The sequence below is a fragment of the Athene cunicularia genome (assembly GCF_003259725.1).
Source record: "Athene cunicularia isolate RWA chromosome 1 unlocalized genomic scaffold, athCun1 chr1_part2, whole genome shotgun sequence".
Taxonomy (NCBI): domain Eukaryota; kingdom Metazoa; phylum Chordata; class Aves; order Strigiformes; family Strigidae; genus Athene; species Athene cunicularia.
Window position 1 is genome coordinate 27,090,267 of NW_020799092.1, and position 23,611 is coordinate 27,113,877.

Below are 23,611 nucleotides of genomic sequence, written 5' to 3' on the forward strand. Positions count from 1 at the left end.
CCGCTCCCTGCAGCAGATGCTGCGGGCGATAGCGGAGGGGCGGAGCCGCGCCGGCCTCCGCCAGGAGATCAGCGGCCTCGGTGAGTCGGGGCCTCCCCGCCGGGCTTGGGGGTGGGAAGGGAGCACCCCGGTGGAAACGGGAGGACCCTCTCCACCCCCCATTATCCCCCCCTCCAAACTCCTCTCCCCGGGTCAGTCCGTGGGTTCGCCGTGGGCGGGCGGGCGGCGGTGGCCTGGAAACCTGTTGTGTGCTGCCGGGCTGTGCTGCTGTCACCGGGGATGGGCCCTTTTCCCTTCCCAAGTCCCCGAGAAGCGGAGGGAGCAGCTCTCTGCCCCATTGTCTGAAATGCCCTTGGAGAGAAATGGTCAGAAGGCACCACGCGCAGCGGCCCATTTATTTTTTTTTTTTTATTTTAAAGTATAAACTACGCATCGTGTATTTTGGAATACAAGCAGTACGAATTTATTGTCACTCCTTGCCAGCGCGTGCAATCCTATGGCTCTCAAATGATCTCCGTACATTTTTTTCCTCCTCTGACTCAGACACCTCCCTTCTCTGAGTAAATGACTTGCCGTGGTCTAGTAAGCACGTAATGTCGTGGCTCTTGGTGGTCGGTTAATTTTTTTTTTTAAATTGTGGTGGTTTTCTTTAGCTTTCTGGCTATCTCGTTTATTTACGTCGCGATCGATGTAAATTTTACATGGCACATCTTTATGTGGCTTTTGGCAAAGGATATGTGTTGCAAAATGAAAGTTTGAAGTTGAAATTCAGTTGGCTTTAGGCAGCAGAGCGGTAGACAGCTCCCTTAACCCAAACCCTTTGCGTCAGGAAAGTCTTTTGGCTGGGCTCATGAATAGAAGCCATTCATTTTTATGTGCAACACCAGAGATCGTAGGCAGAAGTTTTTGATGTGAGGAACGGTTTCTACCTTATTCAGAACTTTTGTCTATCCTGTGCAGGACCTGTGCTCTAAGGGGATGAATGCTCAGAAGTCCTTGCAGGATCAGGGCTTTAAATTACGAATGTTGATGAACAATACTTCTCTTTGTTTCTTCCATGGGGACTTTATTAACAGCTTCTCCTTGCTCACCTCATTTCTAAGCTCCCAAAAGTCTCAATTTCTGAGTCTGCCTTAAAAACTCAGAATGAGTTTTCATTTGAGTTTTCCTGGCTTTGTGATGTGGATCGGCATGGGAAATCTCTCTGGGTTCTCCGTGTGACCTTCATGCATCACTTTGTCTGCCAGTGCTTACTGAGGTCTCCCCGAAGAGGAATGGGCTCTCCCTTCTTTATTTTTTGCCTTGCAGATAACAAAAGCCTGTGCAAACTAAGAGAAACGATAAATCTGTCTTGTTTCTTTACGCTTCTTTTTCTCATGGAATTGGATCTCCAGGCTTTACTGTAGTGTAAAAATGTTACAGGGCCAAATAAGGTGTTCTGGCAAAGAAACTGTAAAGAAAAGAGGAAAAAACCACCCAAATCTAAATGCCTGTGAGATCACATTCATTGAAAAGCAGTTGTCAGCTCATGCTTGGCCGTATCACATTTGAAAGAAAGTAAAGACTTGCAGGAATAGAAACATTACCATTGCTTGCTTGTACTGAAACTGGAAAAGGGAGTAACTGGTGGCTGGTAAGAATGGAGAAGTGCTTCCTCTCCGCTTGTGTCTGAGCACGCATCCGCAGTAGCTCTTCATGAGAAGTCCTGCTGTGTAACTTTGGGATAATAGCACGAGGAATGGGACTGTGTTGCACCTCTCTTCTACCAGACGAGGACTTGAAAGGGAAAACCTCAGGAGAACTGCTTAGCTCATCGTGCTGAGGGGCTGATCCTGGCTGTGGAGATTTGCCTGGGTATGTCTGTACTTGTGTGGAAGTAGGTTATACGTCACCCCCGGAGTGCCTTGGATGTTCAGTTTTTATATCCAGGGAATGGAGCTGAACTTTTAGCTGCAGACGCTGCTGTTATGCCTTTCCTAGGACAGTGTCCTGCAGGTGGAGAAGTGTAGATCTCCCTGCCCTGGGCAGCTGCGGGTGGGATGCACTGATGATTTTAATGCAGGGAGAATCTCTTCTGTGGTGGCTGTTTCTGAGCACAGCTGTGGAGTATCAGCTCCCTCTGGCACTCCCCTCGCTAGTCCCCGAGCACTGTGGTCACAGAGCAGGGCCCCTCTCAGGATTAGAGGTTGCAGACTCAGAGTGCCATAGGGACATTTAAATTGTCACAGCATTTGACCAGCTTTTTAAAATCTGTACTTGTTATTACTGGGGAGGAAAATATCGGGAAGCTTCCTTAAGGTCTAGGAGACAGGGAGTCTCTCTGTGCCATAAATCTCTATTTTTGTCTATCAAAGGATTTTCTAAGATCATGATTTCCTTGTGTGCTGCACGTTACCTGATGTATGACACAATCGCTTCCTGTGACTGAGCTCTCTTTTTCCTTTTTCTGTGATTTATTAATAGAGAAGTAAATAGTTCACATACTTCTCTTAGGAAAAGCATTAAGCTTTGGGAGTGGTGCTCAGCAGAAATTGTAGATGAACAAATGGTTATCAGGTGGCTTAAATAAATGCATGCCTGAACTGAACTAGCAAATGCTGTTGCAGGACCTGCAGCATAGTTGGAATAGCCTGGGCTATTCCGGAATACGCTGGGCTCTAGCAGCACAGCAGATGGAAAGGCTTTTCCTTGAGTTCAGTACCCGCGGAAGCAGTCACAATCCTGTAGGGATTTGTCAGAGCTTTTGCCTGCTCCTTGTGCCTGGGTGCTGTTACTCAAAGCATCCCCAGTGATCCCACCTGTGGCATGTCACCTGCTGGGCTGCAGGACTAGCGTACCCTCAGCTGGTTTTTATGAGTGGTGTTTCTTTTTTTTTGAATGACCAAATCATTTTCGGCTGTGTTAGCAGATGAAACCTGCTGTGAGTTTTTCTGAGTTTTCTTGAAATCAGCTGGCAGAGACTTCAACTGTGTTGAATTCGGGGTTTTCTCCAAGTGCTGTTAACCCCTCAACAGTGAAATGGGACTCGCTGGGTTATAATTTGGGTGGCCCCTCTCCTTTTCTGTATATCCTTTAAGTAAGCAGTACTCTTCAGCTGAAGGAGGAAAGTGCTGGTTTTGCTGATACTGCATTTTGGTGAGAGGCATTGCTTTATTTATTTGTCCAAAAATGTAAATCTCCTTGTGTGGGATTTTCCATATCATTCTGTTTGTGTGATGTAGAAAATACAGCAAATCTGATATTGCGTTTCAAAATAATGACTCATGCCATGACTCTTTACCGAGCTGCTTGGGGGAAGGATGATGCCTCTCTGAGAAGAAGGATGTTCGTGTCATCCAGTTGTGCAGGCTATTACACGAGTGTCGTGTGCCAAGCTCACTCAAAATGCAGTTTGTTAGAACATTTCTCTGGCAAAATCATTCTCCTTCTGGGGGAATGCCAGACTTGCTGTACAGGTTGCTCTGTACTCTGCCAGGTTGCTCTGAAGTTGCCTTTTTGGTCAAACCCTTGAATTCTGGGTGGGGGGTATTTTTGATTGTGCCTAAAACTACCACGTAATGTTGTCAGATGCTTCATTTCCCTGTGTTTTCCTGTGACAAATTGCCCTGCAAGTGAAGCTTGGGTGGAGGTGTGACTTTGCACACACCAGAACTCATCATGAGTAAGAAAAAATAAATAGGTAGATGCAAATAATGTCTTGAAGCGTGGCTGAGGGGTAATGGAGATGGGTAGGGAGGCAAAAGGTGGAGAAGCCTTAGGGATCCTGAGGAGCAGGTGGCTGCCCCGTGGGCTGCATGAAATCAGGAGTAAAGCAGCAGTTGAAAACTGGTGCCACTGGGCTCTGAAGGTCTGTAATGGTGGTCACAGGTGCCGGTGGAGCGGCCAGACCCTGCTGGAGTCTGATAGTCTTACCAGGACTGAAGGGGTTCTTGTGCTTGGTTTGTAGAGGAGGTGTTCTTGTATTTACTAACAGCCGATGAGCGGGGCAGAGGAGGGTGTACTCGGCGGCACGGGGACAGCAGGAGGAGGAACGTTCATCCTGAGCTGGAGGATTGCTTGGACTTGTTTGCGCCTCAGGGCTTGTCATGTGAGTAAAGACAGCAGGGGTGATTCATGTGCCAAATTGTCTTCATGAATAAATCCTGGAGATAAATAGGTCTCTAGCCTTCCTGTGAGAAGGAAAGGTGAGGTGACGTATGGTAAGTGCTGGTGTGCTTGTGTTGTGACAACATGATGGAAACATAAAAGACCCAAGCGGGAAAACGTGGGTAGAAGGATGAAGAACGCTGGCAGAAAATTTTGGAAAGCAAGGAGGTTAAAATGAAAAATTAAAAAGAATGAATGATTTGGTTTTGAAAGTGTTAGATTCGGGCCTTTGCTCTATCGTAGTATAATAACTTTTAATTAAATTATAATATTCAAGAAGGATGTATTTGCTTCTGAAACTTTGAAGAAAGTGTAGCCACTGAGTAGGTGGAAGTGTCTGTGGAGAATTCGCTGCAGTAGAGAACTGGTTTGACAGGAGTAGCTTTCTGGCAGAAACAAAACATACTCTTCATTCATGGCTCTTCCTGGAGTTAGTTCAATGAGTTGTCCAGTCAAAGGTGAGAAACTACAAAGGCTGGGAAGCTTTTGTTTTCTTTTGATCTGTGAATAATAAGAAGGCGTGGAAATAACATCTGTCCTAACAAAATCTTGAGGGCCATATACAACCAAATTCACTAACTGCAGGTAATGCCCCCTGTAATGAGGTAGTTTAATATACAAATATGTTGATAAATTTACTTTCTTTTCATCAAAACACTTAGAAGGATTTAATTTGAGTTTAAGATACAGTTTTTAATACTTGTACCTTAATATTTTTACTTCTTTTGTCCTATTTATAAAACGTTTTGCAGTGAATGAATATGAAATATTCAATAAAAAAATGAATAGGCAAATACTGAAGAGGAAAAAAAGATACTGAAGTAACTTATAAATAGTAAAATTTAAAAAGTGTTTATAGAGTAGCTTCCTAATCAGTATAAAAAATAATAATTAAGAAAATAACAGCATTGTAGCCAGAGAGTATTTCATCTGTGTTTCTTTCCAGGAAAAGTTCTAGAAAGTGCAAATGCAAGGCAAGATCAAACCAGATTTTTAAAATCAAAGTTAAAGTAGGTACTTTGAAGTCAAAGTGATTTAACCAGCTCACCCTGTTATCGACCCTCAGATTTGTTTTGGAGAAAGATAAGCAAATAGCAAAGAAATTCCAGTGCAAAAAATGGGTCTAATGTGACATATTTTTTTAGAGGTAGAAGGGGAAGTTGATTATAAAGGTGCTTTTTTGTTTGTTCGTTTTTTGTTTTGCCTGGCATAGAAAACTGTCTGGGAGAAATTTCTGGAATGGAGCATGCATGTCGATCTTTTGCTGCGGAGCTGAGTGTGTGGATAGGAGAAACCGCAGCTGCTAATTCTGAGAGGCAGAGGTTTGCCCGTGGGATGGGGACGTGTTTCTGCTGGTCCAGCAGCCCTGGGAGCGGGACGGGTGGCTGAGGGACGGGCTCGCCAGGTCCTGCGAGGGATCTCTCTTGCTTTCTATCCCAGCAGGGCCGGGAGCGGGGCTGGCTGTGCTGGAGGCCCGGACGGTGGGAGAGAGGAGCTCGTGGGGCTGGGCTGGGCCTCGGCAGGTAGCACTTGTGTGAGGAGTACAGCTCCCACGGAGGGTAATTTTGGGTGGTTACATCTGGGCTGGAGTGGGTAATCTGAAAACCAGGGTGCGGGCCCAGTTTGTAAGGTGATGTCTTGTGCTGTACGACACTGGATGGAACAGAGCAGGTGAAGGTGGTGCTGGGAAACTTCCTTTCTGTCAGGGCTGTGCTGGGTGACATGCTTTTTGTTGATGAGATTTCTTTCTGTTCGTGTCACAGAGCAGAAGAAAAGGCTGTGGTTGTGCTGTGGTAGTGGGGGCTGAGAGAATCTCCCACTGGGACTGGGAGACCTTGTGATGCTGGGATAGGATTAGGTAGGATTACAGACAGCCTTTAATATTAAGACTGAAGAGAAGATAACTGGTGTCAGAAGGAGTATTGGGATCTTGTGCCCTAGGATCCCATCCTGCTACTTCTGCAGTCAAGCATGGAATATTTAGGAATATCCATGTGGGATCAATGTGGAAAATGGCAGTCTGGGGTAAACTCTAGGGCTGCAGCACTCCAGGGTAAATACTACTATTTTTTTTATGGTGGTTCATTTAAAAATCCATTTTCATTGTTTATTAGAACCTTGTTCATGCTGTTGTCACTAAAGGCCTGTCAGACTTTCCATTACACACCAGTGTTTCAGGGGATATGTAATTTGGCTGTGAAGGTTAGCTTCTGTCAGGAGCTTGACAGACATTATCCCAGATCAATAATGTAATGTGGTCTTTTTTTTGTTACAGCTTTTACATATTTTTTGAGCAGTTGGGTTATCAGTTGATTCTTTCTTTTAAAAGGAGATGAAGCTTTATGGGTTGTTCATGTCCTGCTCCAGAGTATACATTCAAATTCTAAGAGTCAGACTGGAGATGCTGAAGTAAGGAGGCAAGTTTGGGTATGGGTTTTTGGTTTTTTTTTGAAAACAACAACAAAAATCCCACCCCAACAGGAAAAAAAACCCCCACCCTTCAGAACATTGTTGCCTCAGGTAAGCAGTTGAGTTCTTAAAAGCAGTGTCCTGGTTTTGGCTGGGATAGAGCTAATTTTTCTTCTTAGTGCTGTTAGTTTTTGGATGCTAGCAGAAGTTGCTGGATGTCCATTTTTTTTTGAAAACTGGTCCCTCAGGGCTGAATTACAAATCTGTATGCCTGGCAGTGGGAGTAGCCAGAGTATTTTAAAACCATCTCTTATGTATATAATACATAGTTCTAGTTGATACCTTATCTGTTTGGGTTTGTTTTAGCAGTATGTTCTCTAAATCTTTAATAGGGTACTAGTCACAAATCCATTTTGAAGTCTCAGTTCTCTTTTGAACTTTAAGATGGATGGGAGGTCTGGTTTAGGGGTTGAAATACAGTTTACCTTTACAGTTCAGGATGGATCTTCGAGGATTTAACAGTATGTCTGGTTGAATTCTTTCCAATGAAATGGAAAATTGAATTTCCTGAAGGATGAAGCATGTTGGTCTCCCCTCTCTCATCATCTGTGCTCAGGATGCTGATCAATAGAAAAAGCTGAGAGGATACAAACTTCAGTGGTTGAAATACACTGTCCCATGTTCTGACTGCGTTTTAGGAAAACCAAAACCCCACAATTAAATAGTTAGTAACAATTGCTACATCTACTTATCCTTGTAAACAGACTAAGTAGGATCATGGCAGCAGCTCACTGCCATTGAATGTATTGCTGTGAGGTGACTGATAAGGTGTGAGGAGAGAGTCTGTACAAAATCCATTAATGGTCTCAGGAGCCCACTGAATAGTGAAGCCGCTTTCTTCCAGTCAGTATTCAAAAGAATGTGAAAAACTGCTTTTGGTCTGTTTGCAGCCTCTTGGGCTGAACTGGGTGAATGTCAGAGAATCAGGGTTGCTCTTTTTTTGTCTGTGATCTCAAGGAATGTATTGATTACTTTTCTTGATGTGTGAAATAAAATACAGTCAGGATAGAGAAACACATTGTACTGCTCCTGAAGAGGTGTTGTGGTCACCTGGGTGCACTTCAACAGCAGTTCTGTTGACTGAAGTTAATCAGATGCAACAGTCCTGAATAACTTTTTTTTTTTTCCCCTGAATTCTTACTGTTTAAGGCATGCAGGGTTTTATAGGGTTTTCTGCCATCCCATTTTAGAAACAAGACTTTAAAACTGAAGTTCCTGTCACTTTGGTTTGCCTGGTCTCAAGTGCTATAGTACTGGCTCTGTGCTAGTACCGTGCAGAAGTTGCGCCCTGAAAACAATATTATTCTTTACCTTCCTTCTCTGGGGGTTCCTCAAACATGTTTCGTTAGGGGTCTCAAAGTTAAATCCCTTTGAGGTGAATGTGTTGTTTTGCAGGCAGGCAGCATGTTGTGACATGAAGAGCGATTCCTTTTGGGGCTCTGTCCTTCCTGCCACCACAGCATGAGGAAGCGGCTACTGGTGCTGCTATCTAGGCTGTATCTGGTGTTTCAGAATATTCTTTGCAGATTTTTTCTTCCTTACAGCTGGATCTGTCAGAAAGTATAGCACGTGGCAGGCGGGCAGACCAATGTCAAAGCATTCCAGGGTGTTTGCAGGCACAGCGGTGTGCTCAGAAGTGCATTTGAGGCCACCTCATCCATCACCCTGTGCGTGGTTTCCCCCATGGGAAATTGCATCGTTGGACTTTGTCTCTCCCCTTTAGCCAGGATGTGCTCAGTGAGTCTGGTTGAGGTTGCCTCTGGTTTTGATGGTAGTGTTGGGGTGATGAAAATCTCTATGGCTCTATAGGCTGGATTACTGGCTTGGATTAGAACTAGTGTGGCCAGCAGGAGCAGGGAGGTGACAGTCCCCCTGTGCTCTGCACTGGTGAGGCCACACCTGGAGGGTTGTGTCCAGGTTTGGGCACCTCAATCCCAGAGAGATCTGGAGGGGCTGGAGAGAGGGCAGAGGAGGGCAACGAGGCTGGGGAAGGGCTGGAGAGTCAATCCTGTGAGGAGCCAGGGAAGGAGCTGGGAGTGTTCAGGGTGAGGAGGAGGAGGCTGAGGGGAGCCCTCATCCCTCTCTGCAGCTCCTGACAGGACATTGCAGAGAGGCTGGGGCTGGGCTCTGCTCCCAGGGGATCAGGGACAGGACAAGAGGGAACGGCTGGAAACTGCCCCAGGGGAGGGTCAGGCTGGGCAGGAGGAGAAAATGTTTCCCAGCAAGAGTGGTCCGAGAGTGGAACAGGCTGCCCAGGGAGGGGGGAGTCCCCATCCCTGGGGGGGTTTAAGGGCCGTTGGGATGAGCTGTGGGGGATGTGGGGTAGGGGAGAGCTTTGTAGAGTCGGGCTGAGGGTTGGACTCGATGATCCTGAGGGGCTTTTCCAACCCGAATGTTTCTGTGAGTCTGTGTAACAGTGACCTAGCGTTTCCTAAGCTGTTGCGCAGGGAGAGAGGCTCTGTATGGGTCGTTGCCGGAGGCTGCCTCCACGCCTCGATTCTCAGTTTCAGGAGATCTGCATTAGGCATTGGTACCGCTATATCAGCCATCAGGGCTGCAGTGTATCGGGTCTTCTGGAGGAGGATTGGTAGCACTTGGCCTTTGAACACTTGGGTGGCATTTCCCTTGATCCAGTAGATGTGTAAGATGTATTACTTCCAATTTATATTACTTCCAGAAACAGATAGTTTTAGCTCCAATCTCTGTTTGCATGTCAAACTAACAAGCTTGGATAAAAAGAAGTGAGTTGGAAGTTCTTGGTCCTATCTCAGAGGGCTCCATGTGATCGGCAGGAACGTGAGAAATGGATTAAAATGCCAGCGAAGCTTGAGCTGTCTCTGCGTTATGAGGCATTTGATTTAATTGCCTGGAAATGCTGAAACATCATCAAGGTGAGGGAAGTGTTTTGACATGGATTTATAGTGTTCTGCTAACAGCTGTGAAAGATTTCACCAGAAATTTATTTCTGTGCTTTTTCAGAGAAAGAATACAGGAGTTCTCAAATGTCTAGGCACGTTATATTTTCAATAAGGAGTTTGTTCACTTTCCTGCTTTAAAGGAACTTCAGAGGTGGATTTTAAACTTCCATAGAACTCAGTGCTCCATAATAATGGAAGTGTTTAGTCTGATTTAAGTAATCAGTCTTGAGGTGATGAATTTATTGCCTCATAAGGGTCACGTCTACTTAGTTATTGCCCTTTTCAGAAACAAAGCAGCAAGCACATCGCTTGGTGTTGAACTTCTGTGTAAACCCAGTGGCTTCTTAAATAATCACGATACAGCTTTTTATATACTTCGTAGGAATGCTTAACTACTTTTTTGTTGTTGTTGTTTTAACGAGAAATTTAATTCTGCCTAAATAATGACGATCCAAATGGATAACCTGTGTTTTTCATAACAAGGGTGACTAAACTCTAGTCAAAGCATCATGTGAATTGTTAGTAGGCCATATTTTATGTGAGTAAAGGAGAACTAATTTCATCCTCTTTGATCTTTGATGTTACAACCATAGGTTACACTATGCTGTGCTCTTTGGTCTGACTTGTCAGGTTCATACTGGATTGTGTTTCATAAGCAGCTTTTTCTCCTTTCAGTTAAAAAAGGAACAAAGATGTAAAGGTGTGCATGAGGTACTTTGGGGATGCAGGTGCCTTAAAAATGTTCCAGGATCAGAATAATGATTGTGAAATTTTTCACTTTCTTCTGTTCAACAACTGTCAGGCTAATTCATTTGGGTTTTTATATATAAAGATACACACACATATATATTCAATTCAATCCTATGACAAGATAAAAGTACTTTTTTGTATGGAAGAGTGATGCCTTCAGTACTTGTTCCAGGTTTGAGCCTAGCTGCTCCTAGAAGCCAGTGGGGAAAAAGTGGTTGTGAGCCTAACATGAAAAAGTAAAAAAGCAGGCAAAGTATGAGATCCCGAGTACACTGTCTGCCGCTTTTAAAATGTTGCTGGTTTGCATTTACTTCTAAAATAACTTTTCCAGGTATCTCCAATATGAAGAGATTGGACCTGCTTGGAATCCTGTCTTGATGCTCACTCAGACTGTTTGCTCTGAGGCTTTATGGTTTGGGTTTTGTAGCTAGTACTAACGACGTAGGGTTGCACTGAGCAGGCTGGTGTCCCCTTTCTGGACACTGTGCTGTCCTCTGCACGAGAGGCAGATCGCTTCTTGCTGGAGCGTGCCCAGGAGCACCACCTTCAGCTAGTGATATTTTATTGTCATAAAACTTTTTTCAATTGTTGCCAGGGGGTAGAAGACTGTCATCCATCAGATGGTTGCTTGAGATTTGGAGTCCTTAGTCAACCTGAGGTTTTATCCTTCAACATTCCTTTTACTGGATGTTTCTGGCACTACAGAAGGAGGGGGAGGAATGAGTCACTCTAAACTGGAGCACAGTGGAAGTCTCTAACTCTGTACGCGTGCACTCAGGAGGGATATACCAGCCATTAATGCTGAACCTGAGGTCTGGATTTAGTGTCTACTCTTCTGTGGATTTCTCTTGAGATTTTGGGCAAGTTGCTGGGGCTCTTTGCAACCATGTTCCCCAGCTGGTGTTGGTAAATAATAAGCCATTGCCTCAGAGGGACAACTCTCCTGTGGTTGACAGCTCTACTGATATCTTAGGGACAAAGGGTGAGTGGGAGCTGAGAGCTCCCTCTAAGCCACATCCCCAAGGAATGGGCTGGTGGAGCTGCTGTGGAGCGGGCCAGGGACAGCGTGGGCCCTTCCAGTGGGGACTGGCCTCTTCAGTCCTGAGCTCGCTGGTTTGGCAGAAAGCTTGAGCAAATGAGCAAGCAAGGAAAACAGAAGACTTGACAGTTCATCTGTTTCAGTGTTAAGTGATTTAATGGCTTTGTTCCCTGTCTGAACAAAACCGGTGCCTGTAAATAACATAAAAGTTGTGTTATTAACAAAAGCTGTAAACAGAGGTCTGTGGGTTTGGGGTCAAAACCTGAATTCTGAGGTTCTTTCCAACCTGAATTATTCTGTGTACCTGCCAGAGCTGGAGAAAACTCCAGGTTCACATTTTTCAGTCTGTATTGTTCTGAACAGGTCAAAAGGGGGAAATCAAGCATAGACACGTCCTTCCTTCTTTCACTTTCCTGGCAAGAAACTTTTAAGAGGAATCACAAGTGTTTCTTCTTCAGCAAACTGCTGTGAAAAATGCAGCAACTAAATGTAATGCTTACCTTGTACTGTTTGTCACTGTCTCTTAAACCTGAGGTTGAGGGCATTTTCTAACATTTTCAGAAAATAAAAGTATGGAGGGGAAATTGGAGTTTATGTGACTGTATCTGAAGCCTTTATGTGTCTCTTCAAATGCTTCCGCGCTTTGATGATTGAATGGAAGAATATTAAGATTTCTGTACTTCAAAACTCTAGTGGCAACTTCAAAAGGTAGTAAACTATGTAATCAAAATCACAGGGGAGGGTGTTCATAAGCCCAGTGGTGAAGAACAGCAGAAAAAGACATTGCTGCCTTGTGCTTTTGCTGAGGAATTTTCTAAATAAGACCTTTCTTTCCCATCTCACGTGTTCCTGCTTAAGACCTTGTAACTGTCATGAGGAAGAGGTAATGATTTCCCAACAGATAAAGGCTGTGACTTTCTGGTCTTATAAACTGTATTTCGTAACAATTATTTTAGCCTGGAGAGAGAGACTGGTTGAAGGGGATGTGGTGGGTCGGGGAGAGACCCAGGGAGGGAGGGCAGGAGAAACAGAGCTGAGGTGTCAAACCGTAGTCACGCTGCAGGTTGGAAGCAAAAAGCTAGGAAGTCTCTTAAATATTTAGTCCAATATCAGATTCCCTGAGCCACTTTGCTGTAGTACACCTTCCACCAGGTGCAAACTTTCCACCAGGTCTGTAGGGGTTCGGAGCTGTGCAAGTCTCTCCTTTGGAGGAGGAACTGCTGTCGTGGTGTTGTACAAATGGGGAGGGATGGCATGTTTTCAGCAGCAGTGTTCATGGTAGCTACACCTCCACTTACTAAACAGAATAGTAGCTTTGCAGTAGTTGTTCTCTGACTTTAGGAGTAGGGTGCTGCTGGCTGTAGGGCAGTTGTTTTGGGTTCTTTCTGACTGAAGTTTGTACCTTAGGGATGTTACTAAAATTCCTCCTTTTTTTTTTTCCCCTTTCTCTCTTTTTAACCAATAACGTCTTTCTCCAGAGAGCCACTTTTTCTTGTTTTCCATTGTTCGTTGCAGACTAAATTAAAATCTTGTGCTTTACTTTGGACTGTCAAGGAATGATACCTTTCCTCACGTGTACAAGATGCCTGCAGCCCAGAAGGCTGCTGTGCTGTCCGGGGGATTGATGGGCTCCAGATCTGTGGTTCTGCAAGCTGCCTGCAGCCCAGCCTTGGACTGCTCTCCTGCCCCTTGGGTGGTTTCACGATGAAGGGATAAGCTGTTAGAGGAAACCTTTTTCTTCCTTGTATGAATGTGATTTGTTTAAAGAGAGGGACCTGCTTTTGCAGTAAGAGGTTTCACCGAGATGTGAGTGGGCAGACACTCTTCATTTTTATTTTTAGCTAAACAGCTATATTTGTTATCTTAGAAGCTTGTGTTAATAATGATGGCAGTGCTAAAGGGAGTGCTGCCTAATGAACTGAAGGACCTGGACACTGGCAGAGCCATTCAGTTTCTTGGACACAACCTTGCTTTTAGCCCGAAGATTTTAGAAACCAACCCAAAGTGGGACTTCTAAAGGGCATTGTGTTGGGTTTCTGTGGTGGGGTTTTTGGTAGCAGAGGAGGGGGCTGCAGGGGTGGCTCCTGTGAGAAGCTTCTCGAAGCTCCCCCGGCTCCAAGTGAGCCCCAGCTCTGGCCGAGGCTGAGCAGTCGGTGATGGGGGTTGTGCCTCTGTGGGAACACGTTTCAGAAGGGGAACGTGGGAGGGGGAGCTGTGAGGGAGACACCTCTGCAAACACCGAGGCCAGAGGAAGAAAGGAGGAGGAATGGGGGGAGATGTGGCGGGGCAGATGCCGACCTGCAGCCGGAGAGGGCCCCACACCGGAGCAGGGGGATGCGCCCGGAGAGGGCCGGGAGGACTCTGAGGGCAGCCTGTGCTGGGGCAGCCTCTGCCTGCAGGGCAGGGACCCACAGCAGAGCAATTTGGGAAGAGCTGCAGCCCGTGAAAGGACTCATGTCAGAGCAGTGCATGGAGGACTGTCTGCTGTGGGAGGGACCCACGCCAGAGCAGGGGAGGAGTGTGAGGAGTCCTCCCCCTGAGGAGGAAGGAGCAGCAGAGACAAGGTGGGATGAACTGACCACAACCCCCATTCCTGCACCGCTGGGAGGTTAGAGGTAGAGAAATTGGGAGCAAAGCTGAGTCTAGGAAGAAGGGAGGGGTGGGGGAAGGTATTTTTTTAGGATGTGGCTGTATTTCTCACTGTCCTACTCTAATTGGTAAATTAGTGGTGGTGGTGAAATTAAATAGATGTTCTTTTCCTTGTAAATAGAGTCTGTCTTTTGCTTGTGACCAGAATGGCTGAGTCATCCCTCCCTGTCCTTGTCTCAATCCCTAAACCTTTTGTGGTATTTCTGCTTCCCCATCCCACCAGGGGCAGGGGCAGTGAGCCAGCATCTGTGGGTGCTCAGTTGCCCTCTGGGCTCAAACCATGACAGATGTGTTTTTTCATTAAGTACCTCCTTCTGTAGATAAGTTGTCTTATGTATGTGTGTCAAGTTGGACACCCAGTTGAGAGATGCAGTGTCAAACAGTTTTGGTTTTGGTTTTTTTTGGTTTGGTTTTTTTTTAATCTTGACTGCAAGATGGGTGAAAGTGTTGGTTGTCGGCCTCGAAAAGTGAGTGGGTTTGTGGTTTAGAAGGTAAGTGAGAATTACAGCTTCCAAGGCGAAGTTGCCGTGTGCTTGATCGGAAAGCTGCTGCCAATGTTTCTACTTAGAACAAAGAAAATTGTGGAAAATACTGATGTGTGATAGTAGGCACATGTAGGAAATAGCTCTGCTTCCCTGCAAACTGCTGTTGTAATAATTACTCCTTCTTTCTGCCTTGACAGCGTGATGCTAACTAGCAGCCCGCAGCAAAGATGCAGTGCTAGGGGGGGTACACACATGAAAACATCAGCAACAACCCCAGTCTAGGTAGTTTTGTAATGCTGGAGTTCTTCCAAAATGCGATTTGCTGGTTTTACCTGATCTACCACAATAGTCTCTCTGATTGTGCTTTAACAGTGGTATTTATTTTGTGAAAATAAGAGTTGTTGGATGTCATAAACCTACAGGACTTGATTGGAGTGATTGCTCTGGCAGAGAACAAAATAGCATGTATATACAGGATTGAAAATTCACATTTGTCCTGTTACAGACAGGTTTCTGCAACCCAACATGCTTCATAAGTTCCCAAGTGATCTTCCCAGATTGGATTTAGGTCTTGGAAAGTTTGGGATTGTTGTTGGGTGATCCTGGAGGCAGCAGTAGGGAATGTGTAACCATTTGTCCCTCTTCACTAGGTTTGGAGTGATTGCATCCAGTGGAGTCAAGGTTGCCTCTGTTAAGGGAGGATGCTTGCTTACACCTCCACTGAATTGCCACAGTTATGTCAGTCAGAAAACACAGAAGCTTGCTGCATTAGGCATAACTAGGTGATTCCTCTGATGTTATCCTAGTGAATAAATTAAACCCGTGGAAGTGATGTTTCAGTCCCTCATGAGTGAGGTTTGGATGCAGCTTCTGGGGAACCGAACTCCTGCACGCTATGAGAGGCTGAAGTACAGCAAAGCAGCTGATGACTGTTGGATGGAAATGAGTTCATTATTTCAGTGCCCTAAAGTTCAATAGCAGATAACCATATCCTGACAATTGTGTTGACCCCTGCTATGATTAGACATTTAAAATGAACTGCCTGTAAGATGCTGTCTGGATTTGCTATTTCATACTGACATATGATACTTAATTATTTCTCTCTAAATTTAACCTCTAGGATTGCTCTGTCTCAGAAAATGTTTCTCAAATTATTTATGGTTCAGTTTGAATTCCACTTTTTAAAAGTGGCTATCTGTAGCGAGTGCACGATAGTTCATGCTTTTAAATCCTGGGGGCTTTGATTCAGTGTTAGGTGTTAATAAAATGATGGTTTCCACAGCCTATGTAGTAATAGAGGGAAGACTGACAGGAAGAGGTGTGACCTTTAAGAATACGTTTTACAGTTGTATTGCTAGAGGAGGTTGTGTTTGTGTTCTCAGCCGTGATGATATTCCGCAATCTTCTGCGGTGGGAGAAGAAGTGCAAATGGGAATGGAGAATTGAAACAAATAGGCATGGGAAGGGTCTCCCCCACCTTCCCCTTCTGAGTAATACAGAAACCACCCCAAGGAACATAAAGGAGAAAAACACAGTGCCCAGGGTCCAAGCACTGAGGCTTCTTGATGCTTTTGTATGAGCCAGCAGTTGTTTTCCTTCGATATTCTCATTGCTTGCATGAAATGAAATCACAAATAAGCAAGAATTTTTTTTTTTTTTTTTTTCCAGTTTGGGAGGAATCAGAAGTGTCCAAATTTGAGGAAGCTTTAAAACCCCAGCCAACCTTTGTTGTGTTCAAACCCAGGCGTGTTCAGTTTATACTTTGTCACTTTTAGTGATCTTTCAAAATACTGCACAAAGATTTGTATGTATGTCCATTGCATTTTGGCAGCCAGTATCAAACGTATTACAGCACTGCAGTATATGATATTATGTGACTGTCATGAAAAAACAAGCATGCCCCTTGACGTTTGTGTTGCTAAGTACGGGTATCCATGTGCTTAGAACAGACTCTAGTATGAATTGCAGGATCAGCTGAGTTGTTCTCTTCACATTGACTTCCACAAAAAAGTTTTGAGGATTTGAACTTAAATGATACATGAACTCGTGCTCAGCCTCTACAGAGGTCCTTCTGTGTTCCTTGTGTTCCTCTCGGTGGGAAAAAGCAAAGTGAAAACAGGTATGATAAAGGTGATCAAAGTGGCAGGTGGTATGTGAAGTTTAAAAATGGAAATCAAAGTGTTCCAGAAACTGAAGTTTTCTGAGGTGACCAGAAGTGCTTTAGGAAGCAGTTGAGGACATAGATACGATGTGTTATTGGTATCTAGAATGGTGAGGTGAGTACTGGGCAGAAAATCTTAGTTTGGTAAGAAAAGAGGAAGAAAAAAAAAAAAACCCACCCAAAACTACAAGAGGATGCTTACCAAGTCTAATATTTGAACCACAGAGTCCTTCCTCTCACAAGGTAACAGCTCTTCATGGGAGTTGTTTTGCTGGTTTTTAGCTGTTTTCTGTATAAAGAGGTGCTCGATTTGACCTAGAAAAATCAATTCAGTCCGTGAAAGACCTCTATGTTGTGTATTGTTCTCCTTTCACTGTACATTACAGACGTGCCTAAAGCCACACTCAGGATAACTTCTGTGAATTGCTTCTCTCTTGGGTGAAATCCAATAAAACAGAAAATAGTGGAAAAGACTGGTTTGAATTCAGAAACAGCTGTACAGGATCTTAAGAGCAAGGAGGCAAGTGAGAAACACCTTGTGTTGGATGATTGCTCTTCAGTTCCAAGGGCGTTGCTCAGGTGGGTGGGATTGCAGAGGGCTCTTCCGAGAATAAATTCATAAAGCTCAATAATTAGTGTTTTAATTTTCCTTTTTGTTAGGGCTCTCTCTATTACATATTGTTGATGAAGAGGTGTTCAAACTAGCAAGCCCCGGGCTGAATTTCCTCAGCACAAAGCTGTGCAATTTCATACTATGATTGTATTTTAAGTGTTGCCTGTGAGGGCTCTATTACACCCTCTTCTAGGCCTGCTAATGTGTCCTCTGACACAAGAGCACATTTGCAGTCTTGATCGTTGTTCCTGGCTGTGCGTGAGGGTAGATTCTTCTAGTCATGCTGGAGCTCTGCAATGAGATTTGAAGAGCAGGCTAGAGGAGGAGATAGTTTTGTGGAAAGGCACGTATGTACCCCAAAACTGGCTGCATTAGAAACTCTGCCACTGGATTTAGCTGATTTACAAACATTGTGTTCACAGAACAAGTTGATATTAACCTGGTTTTGGAGCTGTAATAGTTCCATAATAGTTTCTCTGTTCACTGCAGTCAAAAGAGGAAGTCGGGTGTTAAAAGTTATGAGGGTAGAAATCGTGTTTTGCCACAAAATGGTTCCATGGCAGGTGGTCATTTTTAATACTGTAGACTTGAAAAGGTGCAGAGAAGGGCAGCAGAGGTGCTGTGGGGATGTTTAACTGGTAGGCTAGGACTTCTCAACCTGGAAAAAAGATGCTTCGTGTCTGGTGTGTGGTGGAGATTTGTGAAGTGGGTGGCATGGATACAGTGTATGGGCAGTTGTTGCTTGCTATATCCTCCTGTGAAGAAAGCTGTTGCATAAAATTGGTACCAAAAAAACCCCCAACCAAAACCTCACACGCTACTGTATGATAAAAGCTGTGGGGTTCATGGTTACAGACAGCTATAGGTTGTAAAAGCTTCCATGGGTCCAAGAGAGCTTGAACATGTGAGCAGAACAGAGAAGGAGTGGGAGCAGCCCCTCAGGCAGGTCACTGACCTGGGAGTCGCTGGGGACTCTGAGGGTGCCGAGGAGAAGGGTGATGTACTCCTGCCTTCATCACCTCTCCTCCCTGCCCGTCTACATTGCCTGCTGTTTGAGGCACGAAACTGGGATAGACAAACTTTGCTCCTGACTCACAGTTCTTAACATGCTGGCTTTGTATTCCCTGGAACTGAAAGGAAAATATTGTCCAAGGGATTTTCTCATCAGGAATGCTCTGTAATAGCATTTCACTAGGTAACGGCTTAATACAGAGAGAATCTGAAATATTTCTTCATTAATATCATACTTCACAATTCTTAGTTGTCTGAATTTAGCTTTTGTGCTATTTCTATGCTGTTCTTGTAGTAACTCCATCGAGTTACTGGATATATAACTTTAATCATTAAACCCAATGTAAGAAATTGTGCTGCGGAGTAATACCCCAGTGTTAATCCCAAGCAGCTAATAAGAGATAAGAGAAATAAGCTCTTGTGCGTCACTGTTGAATTAACCAAGACAGATCAAGGTACTGCCACTGAGCTGGTTTAGGAAGAGGTTAAACTGCAATTTTGTGGTGTCTTGTCAGCACACCCAAAGAGTAGTTCTAGACAGTTGATGACAATTATGTTGATAACTGGTGTCTAAATAGATAGTTGTTATCTTTCTTGTGTTTCCATTGCTGTTCTTAGGCTCATCTTATGCTTATGCTACTTTGGAGCCATAATCTACAACACCGCGAGCATTGTTGACGAAGAATAGCTTAAAGCATGTTTTCTTTAACTACAAATTAAATATTGGAGGATTTTTGTGAATGAACTGATATATCTCCATGACAGGTTGAAAATATTGCCTCATCCTGACAGATGGAAGAGAGTCAAACAGGGCTGCTAAGGGATTTAAACCAAAAGAGTTGGTGACGGGAGACAATGCTCTTCTGGTGTTTTTTGACTTGATCTTGCTTCTGGAATACTAACTTTTCCACTAAAATCTTGGATTCATGTAAAGGGCAGCATCCTGCAATCAATCCCTCCATTAAAGTCATTAATGTTTGAGGTTTATTTGAAGTTCATGGATTTTTTTTTAAATTGGTCAACTTTACAAAAGTTCAATCTTTAGTAATGTTATGTAGGCAATCCTGAAATGAGGATATCTTAAGTTTTCAAACCTCTTGTGCAAACCAGGATCATTTAGGAATGCTTCTTTTTGAACTTAGTGTCTAAATATGTGAAAGAGCTCCTCCAGGGCAGGCAGGTGCACTGGTGATAGCTGTCTGACTCTCCTCCCCATGGTGTTACTTTCTTCTGATTAGAATCTTTTCTCTTAGGATTTAGGTGTGCGGAAGTGTTGTGCCTCCCCCCCCTCCACTTTGCTACTGATGAATTACTTAAATTTTTGGGACTCTAAATATTGAAAAAGACCCTTCGGCTGCAGAGTTGTTAAGCCCTGCTCTCTGCTGTGCCCTCTACTTCGTGTTCCCTCCCTGGGGAGGTTTGCAAGGCCTGAACCTCTTTCAGCTTCTTTTTTGAGCTAGAGCCATGTTTTCTACTTTGTTTCAATCCCAAAGTGCTGTATTTTCTCTTTGGAAACCTACTGAGACCTTCCCTCTCCCAAACAGAGTGCTGCAAGTGGTAGAATTGGTACTTGTGTCTGAGGATTTTCTTTGCCCTGTGCCTCCCTCTTCTTCCCTTTCCAAAAGTCTTTGAGTGTAGTAGTAACTTTTGGGCTGAATTAAGTTCTTCAATGCACTGGACGTGCATGAACTGTTTGTATCTTTGACTAGAAATGCTCTCACTGTGTTCCTGTGCCACTCTATTAATGTAATTTATAATCCCACGCAGTCTTTCTATTAATGAATCTAGAAGCTGTGATCTGGTAGAATTTCTGTCTGGATGCACAGAAAGGAGGCAGTTTCTGTGAGGAGGAGGAGGAGAGGAGGTTAAAAGAGTGGGAGCTGCAGGAAGAGGCAGGTATAGAGATTGTAGGTTTTACAAATGGTTGTAAAATAACAAGACCAACTTCTTTGACTTCTATAAAAACATTATTTAAACGTGAAAGGCAAAGTAATTCAAAAGACAACACCTAACATACAAAATGAATGTAGGAATTACTTTTCTAGTGATGAACATTTAAATGGAATAATTACAGCAACCTCTAAAAAACTTTGCTCTAGAAGTCAGGAGAACAGCTAGTTGCACCTGATAGTAGTAATGTATTATTAGGTGCCTGGACTATATTTGAGCACTCTGTACTACTTTTTTTTTTTTTCTGTCCTTTGTGCAAAGTATTTCTTCTGCAAAAATCTGCAAAGAGGAGGTGGTCAGTGCTTTGCTTTCTCTGTATTTGGTACATCATAACTGATGTTAATACTGTTAATAAATTAGAAATAATTGACAGATCAACAAGCTAAATGTCTCCTTTCCTCTGCTGCCGTGTGGAGTCAGATGAAAGCGTCTTCGCAGAGGAACCACGCTCCAGTCTCAGCACTGGTTGTGTCTGCTCTCCTCTTCCTGTCTGCCAGTGGCTAATTAGGAGGTGGAAAGAAAGGCCCAAAATGCGTTACAGAACTACTATAATTACATTTATTAGGAAATCTGTGTACATGTGTTAGATTAGCACCAGCTATCCTTGTCTTTAATTATTTGATTTTGGTAATTCAGTTCTGCAGCCAAGCTTCCTGTTTAATCAAGGCAGATTTACACAAAGCCATGGTGTAATGCTTGAGTGTGGGAAGGCCACGGGCGCAAAGATTTTGGTGTTCCTCTTCCCTGCCTGTAGCTGTTTCGGAGGGGGCTGGGGGCAAGCAGGGTGTGTGGTGGTTGAGCTGTTGGGGTCAGGGCTTTGGCAGTTCTCTGCGGAGCCTGTGGAAGAGTTTCTTGTCGTGCTCGGGTAGCCAGGCTGGTTGTCGTCATCCCGTGGGGTTGGGTTTTCCCCAGGATTTACAGCAAGAGCCAGAAATGTCTCTGGAACAGACTAAGGGCTGTGATGGAGGAAGGCAGCGTAGGGAACTCTGCGTGATGAAAGTGTGTGACATCCTCCGGAAGGGGAAGGGAACGCTGCTTCACCAAACCTCGCGTCAGGTTCGGTTTATCCCTCGTGTGAGACGTTCCCACGGTCAGTGGCACTGAGGCCGAGGCGGGGATCGCCCGTCTGGGACGCAGAGGAGAGGGGCTGGCACCCGCCAGGTCCTTCCCTTGTCTCTCGCCTGGCGAGGAAGGACTGGCTTTTGGGCAGTTTGGGCTCGTGGGTGTTTTGTTTTTCCAGGTGGATTCTGCGGTTTGCAAAGGTGAGTTCAAGCTTCCCCCTTGCCCTGCACCGGAGCCCTTGAGCAGAGTTTCTTTGTCGTGCTGCTGGGTAGATGTTGCCCCAGGGCCAGGCGTGGTCGGAACTGGCCCAGGGGCTCAGGTCAGGGGGCAGGTGGGTGCTCCCAGGTGCCGGGCCAGGGCTCTGCAGGGAGAGGCCGTGGGGACGGGGCCAGCTGGTGACCTCCAGGTCCCATCCCAGGGCCCGGTGTCACCGTGCTCATTTGCATGTGGAAGGCCTTGGGGTGCAGCATTTCCCAGGAGCCTTTGCCCCCGGACACGCCATTGCCCGGGCCGGTGTCCCTGGGCGACGGTTGCCCGGGCTCGGGGGTGACTCTGGAGGTGAGAGGAGGCGAGCGAGGCGGCTCTGCGGTCCCGCAGCCCCGGCGCTGGAGGAGCACTTCCACGTGTCCTGGGCCACCACCGGCACGGCGGCTCGTCTGCGCGTGGCCTGGGCAGCCATGCTGCGGAGGGAAGGGCAGCGGAACGGCCGCCCCAAGCAAGTCCGGTTCCAGCTCCCCACCAGGGACTGGCGGGAGGAGCGCGAGTGGGAGAGGAGCCAGGCTGCTGCCGCCGACCTCGGGGCCCCAGCGGCTCCAGTGGCTGGTTCCAAGCGTGGGCAAGCGGGCAAGGATGGCTGGCAACCCCTCAGGGAGAGCTGGTGGAGGAGGAGGAGGAGGCACGGACAGGACAAGCCCTGCAGTGTGAAGGCAGATGCCCTGGCACAAGCAGATCCTCCAGAAAAGGCAGATCCCGCAGCGCAGACAGATCCCTCATCGATCGAAATGCTGTTTGCCCAGCCTGTGAACTCTTTGTTCTGACTTATTGTTATTCAGCTCTCTAACATTTGCCCTTTCACATTTTAAAACAACGGTAATTCTGTCGCCGCCATGTTCAAAGCAAGAATTTTTAAACTCCACTCTGCTGAAAGTAAATGAAAATAAATAAAAAATAAAACTAATAGGCTAATGGCACATGCCAGGGGACCAGACTTGGTTTTCTCAACATGGCTTTTGTTTCCCTCCAGCAAGCTGAGCCTGAGCGCTGCGGATGTGCATGAGGCAGGGGGAGGTGGGACGGGAATCTCTCTGGAGGAGGTGATAGGTGTCAAGGGAAGTCCCAGTGTTGTTCTCTTCTTGCTTTGTGGTGTGAAAGCCTCCAAGGTGGATTGGAGAGGACTTTCCCAGGTTTTGGTCCTTACTTGGGACTGGTGGGAGGAGCACAACTGGGAGAGGACTGAGGCTGCTGCCGCTGAGCTCTGGGCCCCAGCGGGTCCGTCGGCTGGTTCCCTGCATGACTTGGGGGAGCGTGGGCAAGTGGGCAAGGATGGCTGGCAACCCCTTGGGGAGAGCTGGTGGAGGAGGGTGCGATGATCCCATCATTAATATCTCAACACTCTGATAAATAACTTTGGCAAAGGAAGCTCTTTCTATGGGAACGCCGGGGCTGTGCAGGTCAGGGCAGGGAGATGTGGCGAGAGGAGGGGTCCGAGGAGGCGGGTCCACACTTTTCAGAGGCTGAACTTCCCCATCTTGAGCAACTCCATAAAGAGCCAATAAAGAAGCTGTTTGCATGACACAGGGGCTAAAAGGAGCGGTCAAACACTGGTCACACCTGCAGGGAGGGGGCAGTAACTCCCCAACGACCCCGAGGTCCCCCGATTCATTTCCAGAAGAATCTGAAGGTACAAACTGTGCGTGCACCAAAAGCAAGGAGAATTCCAGAAGCACAGATTGTGCATGATGTTTAATTAGCCTAATGAGTCCAAGTGCCCGCCCAGAGGAGGGGCAAAGAATTATAATAAGGCAGGAGTCAAAGCCCGGGTGGCTGCGTCCCTCTGGAACCAGACCCCTGGGCTGGCTGGACCAATGACGGGACTAGGACTGGCGAGATCTTTCTTTTTTGTCTTTCTCACTCTTGCTCTCTTTTTTCCCTTTTATCTCCCATTCTTATCCTCTATGCCCCCATATATGCAAGGCTTGTCGGGGCACGTTACACGATCTGCCGGTGTGTGCGGTCAGGTTTACTGCTCCAGGTTAGGACGTTTACCACGTGTTGCAGAGGTCGCGAGGCTTACTGACAAACCGCCAGGGCCAAATCCTACTCTTGTGCACCCTCTTCCAGCCCAAGCGACTTGAGGAA

At 45.7% G+C, this 23,611-nt stretch overlaps 1 protein-coding gene across 1 annotated transcript in view; it reads left to right on the forward strand.

The window, feature by feature from the left end:
* Nucleotides 1-6: 6 nt before the first annotated feature.
* KIAA0930 (KIAA0930 ortholog) overlaps nt 7-23,611 on the forward strand; it is a 73,537-nt gene continuing 49,932 nt past the window's right edge. Inside the window, exon 1 of the mRNA XM_026864458.1 lies at nt 7-80. Within this exon, the coding sequence (XP_026720259.1) occupies nt 17-80 (64 nt within the window). The 5' untranslated portion in view covers nt 7-16. The remainder of the gene's footprint in view (nt 81-23,611) is intronic.